General features: G+C 41.6%; 1 protein-coding gene across 5 annotated transcripts in view; it reads right to left on the reverse strand.

Moving 5' to 3' along the window:
• The window catches only part of GOLM2 (golgi membrane protein 2), a 122297-nt gene that overhangs the window by 1042 nt on the left and 105713 nt on the right, over positions 1-15542 (reverse strand). The window contains exons 9-10 of one of the 5 annotated variants that reach the window (XM_058427870.1): positions 9978-10145; positions 1644-1760 (exon numbers count right to left, since the gene is read on the reverse strand). The exons of 1 other annotated variant lie outside the window; for it this stretch is intronic. In XM_058427870.1, coding sequence (XP_058283853.1) covers positions 1660-1760; positions 9978-10145 — 269 coding nt within the window. In that variant the 3' untranslated portion in view covers positions 1644-1659. Of the gene's footprint in view, positions 1-74; positions 379-1643; positions 1765-9977; positions 10146-15542 lie in introns of those variants that run through there. 3 more of the 5 variants (XM_058427871.1, XM_058427872.1, XM_032174183.2) reach the window with 3 other exon arrangements.

Below are 15542 nucleotides of genomic sequence, written 5' to 3' on the forward strand. Positions count from 1 at the left end.
TATGTCTCTGCAAATAGCTTCCTCTTGGCTTCCTAAATGCAGTATAACAACCAAAATTTAACCTTTTCTTTTTTTTTTTTTTTTGAGACGGAGTCTTTCTCTGTCCCCAAGGCTGGAGTGCAGTGGCGCGATCTCGGCTCACCGCAACCTCCACCTCCTGGGTTCACGCCATTCTCCTGCCTCAGCCTCCCGAGTAGCTGGGACTACAGGCGACCGCCAACACGCCCGGCTAATTTTTTGTATTTTTTAGTAGAGACGGGGTTTCACCGTGTTAGCCAGGATGGTCTCGATCTCCTGACCTCGTGATCCGCCCGCCTCGGCCTCCCAAAGTGCTGGGATTACAGGCTTGAGCCACCGCGCCCGGCTACCTTTTCTTAACTAAACAGAAAAAAAAGATTACTGTTAATAAAATCTTCAAAGCCTCTTTGAGTAGCTGTATTAAATTACTCCAAATAGTGCTATGGAGTTTGATTTATTTGGCTATTAACAGATTTTTCTGGCTCTTTCTTGGCTATGAGTTGTCACTTTGCCTTCTTGTCAGTTTACCTGCCAATAGCAATCCTTCTTTTCTAATTTTGCTGCAAATTACAGGTTTTGAAATGAGACTGCTGAAGAGGTTTTTTTGTTTGTTTGTTTTTCTGAGACAGAATCTTGCTCTGTTGGCCAGGCTCAAGTGTAATGGTGTTATCATGGCTCACTTGCAGTCTCAACGTCCCGGCCTCAAGTAATCCTCCCACCTCAACCTCCCAGGTAGCTGGGACCACAGATGCACGCCACCATTTTGTATTTTTTGTAAAGACAGGGTTTTGCCATGTTGCCCAGGCTAGTCTGGAACTCCTGGGCTCAAGTGATCCACCGGCCTCAGCCAAGAGTATTAAAATTATATTAGAACAAGAATGAAAAGTATTTTGATGAGAGCCTTGGAGAGTCCCTTTGGAGTACATGGATTTTTTTTTTTTTTTTTTTTTGAGATGCAGTCTAATTCTGTCGCCCAGTCTGGAGTGCAGTGGCATGATCTCAGCTCAATGCAACCTCTGTCTCCCGGGTTCAAGGGATTCTCCTGCCTCAGCCTCCTGAGTGGCTGGGACTACAGGCGCCCACCACCGCACCTGGCTAATTTTTGTATTTTTAGTAGAGATGGGGTTTCACCATGTTGGTCAGGCCAGTCTCAAACTCCTGACCTCGTGATCTACCTGCCTCAGCTGCCCAAAGGGCTGGGATTACAGGCGTAAGCCACCGCGCCCAGCGTAGGGTACATGGATTTTTATGATATCTTTTGGCTTCTCTGCAGACTTAAAAAATCACTTTTCTTACATTCTGGGTCACAGATACTATTACCCAATAGCTTAATTTTTGTTAATATAATTTAAAGAAAGTTATACATTGGAATCTAAATTCATATGTATACTATAGTTTTCTGAAAACTATTACTTTAGGTATGAGAGGTTTTAACACTCTAAAACTTTCTTCTTTCAAAAATGCTAAACAGGCCAGGCATGGTTGTCCAAGCTTGCAATCCAGCACTTTGGGAGGCAAGGCAGGCAGATCACTTGAGCTCAGGAGTTTGAGACCAGCCTGGGCAACATGCTGAAACCCAGTCTCTACTAAAAATACAAAATTTAGCAAGGCATGGTTGTGTGTACCTGTAGTCCCAGCTACTCAGGAGGCTGAGGTAGGAGGATTGCTTGAGCCTGGGAGGTGGAGGTTGCAGTAAGCAGAGATCACACCACGTACTCCAGCCTGGGTAACAGAGCTAAACCCTATCTCAAAAAAAAAAAAAAAAGTCAAACAAACCAACTTTCTTTTTCAACAACTTTCCTGTTAAATTTATAGAAATTTTCATTTCTAGAATTTCAGGCAACCATTTTGCACCTTCTCTTTTTTTTTTTTTTTTTTGAGACAGGGTCTCAGTCCCATCACTCAGGTTGGAGTACAGTGGCACGATCTCGGCTCACTGCAGCCTTGACTTCCCAGGGCTCAAGGGATCCTCCTACCTAAACTTTCTGAGTAGCTGGGACTACAGGCACACACCACATGCCCGGCTAATTTTTCCCTTTTTTTTTTTTTTGTAGAGACAGGGTTTCACCATGTTGCCCAGGCTGGCCTTTAACTCCTGGGTTCAAGCGATCTGCCCACCTTAGCCTCCCGAAGTGCTGGAATTACAGCTGTGACTACTGCACCCAGCCTACCCCATATTCTTAACAAATGATCTATCTTTAAATAGTATAATCCACTAGGTATGATAATCCCAAATCTGTCTTAATATGTGTTAAAGCCTGAAATTATATCCATTTCACAGTTTTACTTTATATACATGCTAATCAATTTCTTATCAAACTCTTAAAAAAATTTTATATATATATATATATATATTTTTTTTTTTTTTGAGACAGAGTCTCACTGTGTCGCCCAGGCTGGAGCGCAGCGGCGCGATCTCGGCTCACTGTAAGCTCCACCTCCCAGGTTTGCGCCATTCTCCTGCCTCAGCCTCCCGAGTACAGGCGCCCGCCACCACGCCCAGCTAATTTTTTTGTATTTTTTTAGTAGAGATGGGTTTCACCGTGTTAGCCAGGATGGTCTCGAACTTCTGACCTCGTAATCCACCCCCCGGGCCTCCCAAAGTGCTGGGATTACAGGCATGAGCCACCATGCCCGGCCTTTGTTTTTAAAAGGGAAATTAATCACGGGCACCTCACCAGAAAGCTCTCCTTAGGATCCACATTATAGAACCTCACCTTATGGCTATAAACATCCTTTAGGACTTTAATATAATGATTAAATTAAGACTTAATCATCATGGAGCAATGGATAATTTTCTAGAAATTTAACAGGAAAGTTATTGAAAGGAAAAGGTGTCTTTACTTTTTGGAATTTTTTTTTTTTTAGACGAAGTCTTGCTCTGTTGCCCAGGCTGGAGTGCAGTGGCACGAATTCGGCTCATTGCAACCTCCGCCTCCCGGGTTCAAGCAATTCTCCTGCCTCAGCCTCTTGAGTAGCTGGGATTACAGGCATGCGCCACCATGCCCGGATAATTTTTGTATTTTTTTTTTTTAGTAGAGACGGGGTTTCACCATGTTGGTTAGGCTGGTCTTGAACTCCTGACCTCGTGATACACCTGGCTCGGCCTCCCAAAGTGCTGGTATTACAGGCGTGAGGCACAGCGCCCGACTTTTTTTTTTTTTTTTTTTGAGACTGAGTCTTGCTGTTGTAGCCCAGCCTGTTAGTGCAATGGCGAGATCTCGGCTCACTGCAACCTCCGCCTCCCAGGTTCCAGCAATTCTCCTGCCGCAGCCTCCCGAGTTGCTGAGATTACAGGGGCCCGCCATCACGCCCAGCTAATTTTTTTGTATTTTTAGTAGAAACAGGTTTTCACCATGTTGGCCAGACTGGTCTCGAACTCCTGACCTCAGGCGATCCACCTGCCTTGGCCTCCCAAAGTGCTAGATCACAGGCATGAGCCACCGTGCTCAGCCACTTTTTGGGCTTTTCTTTTTGAGACGGAGTCTTGCTCTGTCGCCCAAGCTGGAGTGCAGTGGCGCGATCTTGGCTCACTGCAAGCTCCGCCTCCTGGGTTCACGCCATTCTCCTGCCTCAGCGTCCCAAGTAGCTGGGACTACAGGCGGCGGCCACCACGCCCGGCTAATTTTTTGTATTTTTAGTAGACAGTAGAGATGGGGGTTTCACCTTATTAGCCAAGATGGTCTCAATCTCCTGACCTTGTGATCGACCTGCCTCAGCCTCCCAAAGTGCTGGGATTACAGGCGTGAGCCACCGCGCCCGGCCTTTTTGGGATTTTTTTGTTTGTTTGTTTTTTTGAGACGTAGTCTCGCTCTGTTGCCCAGGCTGGAGTGCAGTGGGTGATCTTGGCTCACTGCAATCTCCGCCTCCTGGGTTCACACCATCCTCCTGCCTCAGGCTCCCCAGTAGCTGGGACTACAGGCTCCCGCCACCACTCCCGGCTGAATTTTTTTGTATTTTTAGTAGAGACGGGGTTTCACCATGTTAGCCAGGAGGGTGTGACCTGCCCTCCTTGGCCTCCCAAAATACTGGGATTACAGGAGTGAACCACACCACGCCTGGCCCTTTTTGGAATTTTTAAGTGAAAAAATAAAAAGCAAAATCAGGATAAGAGCAAATGTCTAGGAACAGAAAAAAAAAATGTACTCCCAGCTCAGGTACTTAACAAACATGATCTAGTTCCTAAAATTATTTGGACCTGTAATTATCTTCTCAGGAAAATAGAGATAACAACTGTGTTTCCTACCTCGAAATAATATATATGAAGGCAGTCGTTACTTGCAATGTCCTCAATAAATACGAAGTATTTTTTTGTTAATTTATACCTGTTAGCAAAATTTTAATATGGTATCTTCACATTGTTTTCAGAATTTCATAGGAGTTTTAAATTAACTAGAGTTCATATTCAGTGTAGCTATTCTACCCAGAATTCAAGTTTTTGCCAACAACCTCTTTGCATTTATCTGTAAAGCGGTAGTACGTGATTATGAAATCACCTAACCAAATCTAATGTAGAATAACAGATAACCACTAAATATAAGAACTAATATTTTAGTTCCTTTTAGGAAGCAGCAAAATATTAAATAGTTCATCAAGGTAAAATGAATATTAAAGGAATATTTTAAAGATATCCATAATTTATTAAATAATTCCTAAATTCCCTCTGAAGTCAAGAAAGGCTACCTCCATTAAAGAAAGCGCTAGCATGGCTGGGTGTGATTGCTCACGCCTGTAATCCCAGCACTTTGGGAGGCCGAGGCGGGCAGATCATGAGGTCAGGAGTTCAAGACCAGCCTGGCCAACATGGTGAAACCCTGTCTCTTGTAAAAATACAAAAATCAGCTGGACGTGGTGGTGGATGCCTGTAATCCCAGCTACTCAGGAGGCTGAGGCAAGATAATTGCTTGAACCTGGAAGGGGGTGGTTGCAGTAAGCTGAGATTACACCATTGTACTCCAGCCTGGGCGACAAAAAAAAAAAAAGAAAAGAAAAAAGAAAGAAAGCTCTGCTGCTTGGGTGCAGTGGCTCACGCCTGTGATCCCAACACTTTGGGAGTCTGAGGCAAGTGGATAGCTTGAGCTCAGGAGTTTGAAACCAGCCTGGGCAATATAGCAAGACCCCGTCTTAGAAAACAAAAAAAAATTAAAAAAAAAAAAAAGCGGCCGGGCGCGGTGGCTCACGCTTGTAATCCCAGCACTTTGGGAGGCCGAGGCGGGCGGATCACGAGGTCAGGAGATCGAGACCACGGTGAAACCCTGTCTCTACTAAAAATACAAAAAATTAGCCGGGCGTGGTGGCGGGCGCCTGTAGTCCCAGCTACTCGGAGAGGCTGAGGCAGGAGAATGGCGTGAAACCGGGAAGCGGAGGTTGCAGTGAGCCGAGATCGCGCCACTGCACTCCAGCCTGGGTGACAGAGCAAGACTCCGTCTCAAAAAAAAAAAAAAAAGCAAGAATTCGGGGCACAAAGCCAGTGAGGAGCCAGGTGCAGTGACTCATGCCTATAATCCGAGCACTTTGGGAGACCAAGGTGGCCTGATTGCTTGAGTCCAGGAGTTTAAGACCAGCCTGGGAAACATGGGAAACATGGCTAAATCCTGCCACTACAAAAAATACAAAAAACTAGCCAGCCGTGGTAGTGCATGCCTGTAGTCCCAGATACTCAGGAGGCTGAGGTGGGAGGATTGCTTGACTCCAGGAGGTCGAGGCTGCAGTAAGCCATGATCATGCCACTGCACTCCAGCCTGGGTGACAGAGGGACACCCTGTCTCAAAAAAAAATATATATATATATGTAAATATATAATATAAATATATTATAAATAATAGAAATACGTTATAAATATATAATAGAAATATATTATAAATATATAACTATTTATATATCTATATAAATATATTATAAATATGCATTTTTATTAAAATATATTATAAGAATATATTTTATATATTGTTCATATATAATTTATATATATAATTATATATATAAATAAATGTAAACACAGGAAAAATAGGCCTCAGTTCTACCAAACACTCTACAAGTAGTGCTGATCCCAATGATTAATATGTAATGAACAGGTATCAGAGATAAGGCTGGAATGCTTCAGCTCCCTACTGGCAGATATGCTGCCAAAGCCTCAATTCATAATACACAATTTTGGAGACCAAAGCCAAAGTATACTTAGGTGAAGCCAGAATCTTATCCCGCAGCTGGAATCTCTAATCCTAGGGACCTCACAACTTAAGAAACTACTCCTACTACTAGAGAGCAGAGAAGAGCCCCTATTGATAGAACATTGTGTGTGCTTCATTTTTTGTTATCTTTCGCTGTAGAGTCACAATGGTGGCAATAAAGTTTCTACTTTCTTTCATGGATTTGGGAATAGATCTGTTTCAGACATCCTGAAATCTGAAACATATTTTCTCATAATACTTGTGTTATATATAATGATTCCAACTTGAATGTGGCCACATAATTTTAAAACTGAGAAAGATCATTTATTCTAATTCAGCGGTCTTCATACAGATGAAGAAATTGTGGCCCAGAGAGTTTAAGTGACTTGAAAAGCAATACACAGACTATCTCTTGATTCTAGACTAATTTTTTTTCTTTTTTCTTTCTTTTTTTGAGACAGAGTCTCGTTCTGTTACCTAGGCTGGAGTGTAATGGTGCAATCTCAGCTTACCACACGTCTGCCTCCCGGGTTTAAGCAATTCTGCCTCAGCCTCCCGAGTAGCTGGGACTACAGGCGCCTGCCACCACGCCTAGCTAATTTTTGTATTATTTAGTAGAGATGTTGGCCAGGCTGGTCTCGAAATCCTGACCTCAGGTGATCCGCCCGCCTCGGCCTCCCAAAGTGCTGGGATTACAGGTGTGAGCCACTGCGCCTGGCCGACTAATGTTTTTTTCTACTCTATGTTCTGCCTGCTTTGGCTACAAGTGCAAACCGTACTGGGAACCCAACCATTATTTCCACATTGGCACAGTAATGAACATTTGCAATCCAACTTGTTGATAAATTAGGGAACAGCCATAATTACCTCTCCCTACTTTTTGGACAGTTAATAATATACCTAAAGAATCCCTGGATGGCCAGGTGTGGTGGTCATGCCTGTAATCCCAGCACTTTGGGAGGCTGAGGTGGGTGGATCACTTGAGGTCAGGAGTTCGAGACCAGCCTGACCAACATGATGAAACCCCCATCTCTACTAAAAATACAAAACTTAGCTGGACGTGCTGGTGCATGGCTGTAGTCCCAGCTACTTGGGAGGCTGAGGCAGCAGAATCGCTTGAACCCAGCAAGCAGAGGTTGCAGTGAGCTGAGATTGCGCCACTGCACTCCAGGCTGGGTGACTGAGTGAGACTCCATCTCAAAAAAAAAAAAAAAAAAGAAAAAAAAATCAACTCTACAACAGGAAGATTCAGCTTCAGCCTGGGTGACAGAGCAAGACTCTGTCTCAATTTAAAAAAAGAATCCCTGAAACATGTTAACAATTATTTAAGTCTCCTCAGTATTCCTTTTTAGTCAGTTCACCCAAACTTATCCCTCTTTATTTGTTGGAGCTGATGTTCCTGCATCTTTTTGTTCTTGGTCCCCTTTGGAGGTGCCCTATCCTGCCACTATCATCTAGAGAACGCCAGAATGAGACAAGAAATGTTAAATAGCAACACTCAGCTCACGTAAGATTAACTTGCAAATAGGGATATCCAAAAATGTAACAGCCCCTTCTCTCCTTCATCTTTTGTCATTTCCTTATATTCCTTAGTATCGGTGAATTTATTTTCTTGTGAAAGGAATAGGAGGGCAACATGAGGGTCTTGGGGACTTGAAGTAGAAGGTGGCAGTGAGAACCAGGGGAGGAAGAAGGAGAAGAGTACAAGAAAGGGAGAGAGAAGGCACTGAAAATAAATTTACTTACAATAGATTGAAACCCATGCAAATATTAAATCAAAATTTTGTGACAATTATCAACTTTAAGATAGACAAAAATATAAGAAATGATTGACAACAAAGATTGAGATAAACCGTTATAATAAAAACCTCAAAATTATCCAATGAGATGAAAAAAGCCCTTAAAAAAATTAGAGAATATTGAAAGTGTAAACCAAGCAAGCTTATAAGACCAGAAGTTAAAGAGTTATTACCCTAGTCACAGTTATAAGAATAAACGCTCAACGAGAAAAGCATACAATTATCAGTTAAAGACAATGTGCAAAGTACTGTGGCGGGTGGGTGATGTGCAAAGTACTATGGGGGGTGGGTATGAAGGTAGAAAAGGATACAAACAAAATGGAAGCAAAATAAATAAAAATTCCTGCCCTCCAAGAGCTTACAATCTAATTGGTGATACGATATACATGCATGAAAAAGCCTTAAAACATTATAAATAATTGCAAATAAATATAATCCAAACAAATCACAAAAGCAATGAGAAAAAATGATGATATTTTTCAAAAAAAAATTTATGAAAAAAGGATGAGATTATAGAAAAAGTACATAATATTGTAAGGTTATATTTATATCAATATCAATATTACCAAAAAGTGTTTGAAAAATTCTTATAAATATAACCTTATATAACTCCTAGCACATATTAATCTCTTTTCTATCCCCAATAATCATAATTTTCCTAAACTAAAATGAACTATGAAAACAGTGCCTAGGTAGATGTCAGAGTCTCTAGTTCCCCTTTTTTCTACAAACCATATAATTTTCTAGAACAACTACATTTTCTTCTGGGTTTTATAAAAACAATGCTTGTCATGAGCCTAAATAAAAATTTAATTATTTTAAAAACAGCTAAGGAAGAAATCAAAGCATGTTATGATGAAAAATTTTCATGCATCACATAAAAATGTAATGTATCACACACTAAGGTCACAATCAACTTTTATAGAAAAGAGAAATAGCTCCACAAATACTACTAAACAATATAAGCAGGCAGAAAACTAGCCTAAAAACTTGCAATAGAGTAAAACACTCTGATATGCATGCATGGGTAGGGCTGCATGCACACAGGTAGATTCTGAACTTTCACTAAGTTAAATGCTCAGCAGAAGTAACACAGTGAATAAGAAAAATATGTTGAATCTGTGTAATAAATATAAAACAAATCTTCACATATTGATTGTTAAATATAAATTTTAAGCCTCTCATAAAAAATTCAAAAATAGCCTTCCTCTGCTATGTCAGTGGTGAAATAATCTTATCTTCAGTGTGGAGAAGACCATTCCCTTTGTGGCTTTCCTTATAACGAAAAACTACCTGGGCAATATTTGTACCTGAAATAACAACATGTTTTTAGATGAGAAATTGGAATAGTGTATTTTCTAGAAGCATTTGCCTTAGGTAAAGTCTAGAGTCATTTTAAACAATTTAATTCTAAAATTTCTGAAGATTCTAAGTTTTAAATCATAGCTGTATCAATAATACACATAACCAAAATTTTTAAAAATTAAAATAATTTACAGATTTACAAATACCACTATTATAAAACAGTTTTCAAAATAAAAGTGACAAACTGCACAGAACCTCTTTGTATTAATACTGAGGTTGGCTGGGCGCAGTGGCTCACACCTGTAATTCCAGCACTTTGGAAGCCTGAGGTGAGCGGATCACCTGAGGTTGGGAGTTTGAGACCAGCCTGACTAACATGGAGAAACCCTGTCTCTACTAAATATACAAAATTAGCCAGGCATGGTGGTGCATGCCTGTAAACCCAGCTACTTGGGAGGCTGAGGCACGAGAATCACTTGAACCCAGGAGGTGGTGGTTGCAGTGAGCCGAGATCGCACCATTGGACTCCAGCCTGGGCAACAAAAGCGAAACTCCGTCTCAAAGAAAAAACAAAAAATTTAGGTTACACTGCCACTAATAAGTGGGGGAAATTCTACACAAATTCAACCAAAAAACTTAGAGGTGGGTTTCATGGTTATAGCATGGAGGCCAGGCCCACGCTCACCTTGGACGTCTTCCTCTCCACCATCACCATCTTCTTCCTCATTGTAAGCCAGCTCAGCCTGCTTGTCTGCCTCATACTCACCTACGTTACCATCATCCCCATTATAATCCGCCAGTTTAGAGCCATGCTGCGGATCAACAGGGGATTCATTTTCATCAAAGAATCGGCCTGTGAAGTAGGTAGAGGATTAATTCAAGAGCAAAGAGAGAAGAAAAGAAGGAATCTATACTGAAGGCAGACCAGAAAGTAAACAAGTGAAAGCTGGCAACTTTTGGGGTACTGGATATAAAAGGATACATTTTTTGAAGGTTATCCAAGACAAAAGTATGTAAGAGGGAAGACTCTGAAAATATGTAACTTTTATTAAGAATTTCTCTTTTGGCCGGGCGCGGTGGCTCACGCTTGTAATCCCAGCACTTTGGGAGGCCGAGGCGGGCGGATCATGAGGTCAGGAGATCGAGACCACAGTGAAACCCTGTCTCTACTAAAAAAAATACAAAAAAATTAGCCGGGCGTGGTGGCGGGCGCCTGTAGTCCCAGCTACTCGGAGAGGCTGAGGCAGGAGAATGGCGTGAACCTGGGAGGCGGAGCTTGCAGTGAGCCGAGATCGAGCCACTGCACTCCAGCCTGGGTGACAGAGGGAGACTCTGTCTCAAAAAAAAAAAAAAAAAGAATTTCTCTTTTGTGTTAATTTTAGTGCTTGCCACTTAAGATTTGAATGATTTCTTAAAGAAATGGGCACCATGTTTTCCTAATAACCAATGACTTCTCTAATATAAGTATGTCTAAATTAACACTTTAGGAGAATAAATTATTTTATTACTAGATATGATACATATTTAAAATTTGAAAATCTAGGCCTGGTGCAGTGGCCCACACTTGTAATCCCAGAACTTTGGGAGGCTGAGGTGGGTGGATCGCTTGAGCTCAAGAGTTTGACACCAGCCTGGGCAACATGGCAAAACCCTTTCTCTACAAAAAATACAAAAATTAGCTGGGTATGGTGGCGTGCATTTTGGATTTCCAAAAAGGGATGGCAAAGAAGGTAAGCCATCAGAATCCGTAGTGGTTTAAAAAAAAAAAAAATCCCAAGTAATTCTGGTGTATCTCTTCTCATTTCCTAAGCCAGATTTTTTAAAAGACAATGAATCTTAAGAAAACTGACCTATAACAGGCCATTATATTATACATATTCATAACCATTAGAAATCAAGAAGACAGGCCCAGTGCAGTGGTTCACACCTGTAATCCCAGCACTTTGGGAGGCTGAGGTGGGCAGATCACCTGAGGTCAGTAGTTCGAGACCAGCCTGGCAAACATGGTGAAACCCCATCTCTACTAAAAATACAGAAATTAGCCAGGCGTGGTGGCAGATGCCTGTAATCCCAGCTACACAGGAGGCTGAGGCAGGAGAATTGCTTGAGCCCGGGAGGCAGAGGTTGCAGTGAGCCAAGAACACGCCATTGCACTCCAGCCTGAGTGACAAAAGTGAGACTCCATCTCAAAAAAAAAAAAAAAATAAAGATATCAAGAAGATAAATAGACATAATACCTACTGTAGAAAACTATTCAACAATTAGACATTGAAAATAAAAATATTAGTTAGGCACACTAGGATCTGAATTAGAAATGCAAGTACAACTAAAACTATACTTAGACATTAAGTTTAACTTAGCATAAAAGTAGATTTATTTTAATCCATAAAATTAACTTCCTAATAATGCAAGACTTTAAGACTTAGAAATTTAACAACTTTCTGTGATAGGTCTAAATTTTTAAAAATATATTTCAAAAATTTACATTGCAGGCTGGGTGCAACGGCGTATGCCTGTCATAGCAGTACTTTGGGAGGCCAAGGTGGGAGGACTGCTTACACCCAGGAGTTTGAGACCAGCCTGGGTAACATAGTGAGACCCATCTCTACAAAAAATACAAAAATTAGCTGGGTATGGTGGTCCACACCTATAGTCTCAGCTACTCTGGAGGCTGAGGTAGGAGGATTGCTTAAGCCCAGGAGTCCAAGGCTACAGTGAGTTAGGATATTGCCACCGTACTTCAGCCTGGGTGACAGAGTGAAACCTCGTCTCTTAAAAAAAAAAATTAGCCGGGTGTCTGTAGTCTCATCTACTTGGGAGGCTGATGCAGCAGGATCATTTGAGGTCAGGAGTTTGAGGTTATAGTGGGCTAAGATTGTGCCACTGCACCCCAGCCTAGGCAACAGCAAGACTCTATCTCTAAAGATAAATAAACAGACAAATAAATAAATAAAATTTACATTGCAATGGAACATTCAGGAAAAAAAATAAACAGCTTCCTTTGCTTGGAAAGAAAGGTTAAGTACAAATAGATTTATGGGGGTACCGGTCAATTCTACAGATGGTTCATCACATCATCAAGCCAATGTATTTCTAATTGTTGGGTAAAGAGTCCATCAGGAAAAATTGTTAAAGAACAAATTGCACTTACAGAGGCTTTTAAAGAAGGGTGGGTGTGGCCAGGTGCGGTGGCTCACGCCTGTAATCCCAGCACTTTGGCAGGCCAAGGTGGGTGATCACAAGGTCAGGAGATCAAGACCATCCTGGCTAACACGGTGAAACCCCATCTCTACTAAAAATACAAAAAATTAGCCCAGTGTGGTGGCAGGCGCTTATAGTCCCAGCTACTCAGGAGGCTGAGGCAGGAGAATGGTGTGAACCCAGGAGGCAGAGCTTGCAGGGAGCTGAGATTGCGCCACTGCACTCCAGCCTGGGCAACAGAGCAAGACTGTCTAAAAAAAAAAAGGCGGCGAGGCAGGCAGATCACCTGAGGTTGGGAGTTCAAGACCAGCCTGACCAACATGGAGAAACCCTGTGTCTACTAAAAATACAAAATTAGGCAGGCGTGGTGGCGCATGCCTGTAATCCAGCTACTTGGGAGGCTGAGGCAGGAGAATCGCCTGAACCCGGGAGGCGGAGGTTGCGGCTCACTGAGATTGCACCATTGCACTCCCGCCTGGGCAACAAAAGCCAAACTCTGTCTCAAAAAAAAAAAAAGAAGGGAGGGTGTGGGGACAACAGGAGACTGAAGTAATTGGACTAACTGGGGCCAACAAAAAGAGCATGAATTCATCTTAAAACTATTCTAGTATAAGCTTGGATATGTACAATATATAAATAAATAAATAGAAAAGTTGATGAAATAGAGTTAGAGAAAAGAAACATACAAGAGAATAGGTAGGCTATTTGTAGGAAAACACTGTCTCCTAATTATAAATCAAACATTTTGATAGGCTTTATTATCTTTTTTTGAATAATAAAATAAATGATGTCAATATAGGCAGTAAAAAGAGATTTACAGAAATCTTTATTTTCTTTTTCTTTTTTTTTGCTTTTTGAGACCGAGTCTTGCTCTATCACCCAGGCTGGAGTGCAGTGGCCTGATATCAGCTCACCGCAACCTCTACCTCCTGGGTTCAAGCGATTCTCCTGCTTCAGCTTCCTAAGTAGCTGGGATTACAGGCGCCTACCACCATGCCTGGTTAATTTTTGTGTTTTTAGTAGAGACAGGATTTGACCATGTTGGCCAGGCTGGTCTCGATCTCCTGATCTCAGGTGATCCGCCCGCCTCAGCCTCCCAAAGTGCTGGGATTACAGGCGTGAGCCACCACGCCCGGCCTTCATTTTAAAATCAGAGCTATGAAATACAGAAGACTCAAAAAATTAGGCTAAGACAAGGTACTAAAAAATATATATCATTTACTAATATTGTCAGACATGGAATAAAGAAATGTCCCACTTGTACCTATTACAATATTCCAACAGAACAATTTAAAATTTCCTTCTTTTAGGTGTTTGATGATCTGACTAGCCTAAATTTAGTCAAAATTTTAATACTATAATTACATAGATACTCAGAAAATAAAAATATCAACAAGAATGAATAATGACACAATTGCCCTTTGTTAAACAGTGATCTGTGCTATTATATATACAGAATTATCATGTTTGGAGAAATATTTACAGCTAACCTTTAATACTGGGCTTCCAACATTCTCACAGACAACAAAAGTTGAAAAACACAGAACCAACTTACACAGAGTTGCCAATCAAGTTAAGGAGATCAAACTTTGCATTAAACATTGAATGAATATAATGGTACAGACAAAAATGCATAATACTGATCAATATAACAGACTGCTAAATTATTCAACATTTAAGAGCAACATGTCAATGTGAGAAAAGGGAAAGTACGAAAAGAAGACAATTATATTAGACTAAGACAGGGAAAGAAAGAAGCACTGAAAGAACAGGTAAGAACAAAGATGGGGTATTTAGAAGATAGTAAAGAGATTAATTTGACTGGATTTATATGAGAAAGTTAGAGTAAGTTTGAACAAGCAAATTACGGATAATTACGGGGCCAGGCATGGTGGCTCACGCCTGTAATCCCAGAACGTTGGGAGGCCGAGGCGGGTGGATCACTTGAGGTAAGGAGTTTGAGACCAGCCTGGCCAACATGGAGAAACCCCATCTCTATTAAAAATACAAAAAATTAGCTGGCCATGGTGGCGGGTGGCTGTAATCCCAGCTACTTGGGAGGCTGAGGCAGAAGAATCGCTTGAACCCGGGAGGCGGAGGTTGCAGTGAGCCAAGATTGCTCTATTTGCACTTCAGCCTGGGCAACAAGAGTGAAACTCTTGTCTCAAAAAAAAAAAAAAAAAAAAAAAAAGTCTCCTACATTCACTTGTGGTCGTTGTTTAAATCCAATGACAAAGTATATAGAATCTCCTATATTCACTTTTGGTCATTGTTTAAATCCAATGACAAAGTATAATGGAAGTATCTACAATGCTTTCATCCATCCATGGTTCACTGATGTATATGATAGGTACTGTGATACAAAAATAAATAATAAATCTACAGTTGGGCATGGTGGTGCACACCTGTAGTCTCAGCTACTCAGGAGGCTTCAGCCTAGGAGTTTCAGGTTGCAGTAAGCTATGATCATACCACTGCATTCCAGTCTGGGTGACAGGATAAGACTCTGTCTCAAAAATAAAAACAGAAAGCAAAAATAACATCCTATCTTCATCTCCTATAACTGAGTATAGTAAGGAAAACAGATAAGTAAACAAATTAGGAAGTGATAGTATGTGTGCTATTGCACACTGCTCTAGAAAGTAACATCTGAACATGGAGACAGTGGCTTCAGTTGGCTTCCTTTTGATAGAGTGAGTTTGAACATTATGTAGGAGGCAATAACCACTAGTCAAGATTTCTTTTAAGCTCCTTGAGAACAGAAATCTGATCTGCCTTATGTCCTACAGTATCTCCAGTATCTATTTAGATAAGCTGGGCCGGGCGCGGTGGCTCACACTTGTAATCCCAGCACTTTGGGAGGCCGAGGCGGGTGGATCACGAGGTCAGGAGATCGAGACCACGGTGAAACCCCGTCTCTACTAAAAGTACAAAAAAATTAGCCGGGCGTGGTGGCGGGCGCCTGTAGTCCCAGCTACTCGGAGAGGCTGAGGCAGGAGAATGGCGTGAACCCGGGAGGCAGAGCTTGCAGCGAGCCGAGATCGCGCCA

This window comes from Hylobates moloch, unplaced genomic scaffold (assembly GCF_009828535.3).
Source record: "Hylobates moloch isolate HMO894 unplaced genomic scaffold, HMol_V3 SCAFFOLD_14, whole genome shotgun sequence".
NCBI classification, from domain to species: Eukaryota; Metazoa; Chordata; class Mammalia; order Primates; family Hylobatidae; genus Hylobates; species Hylobates moloch.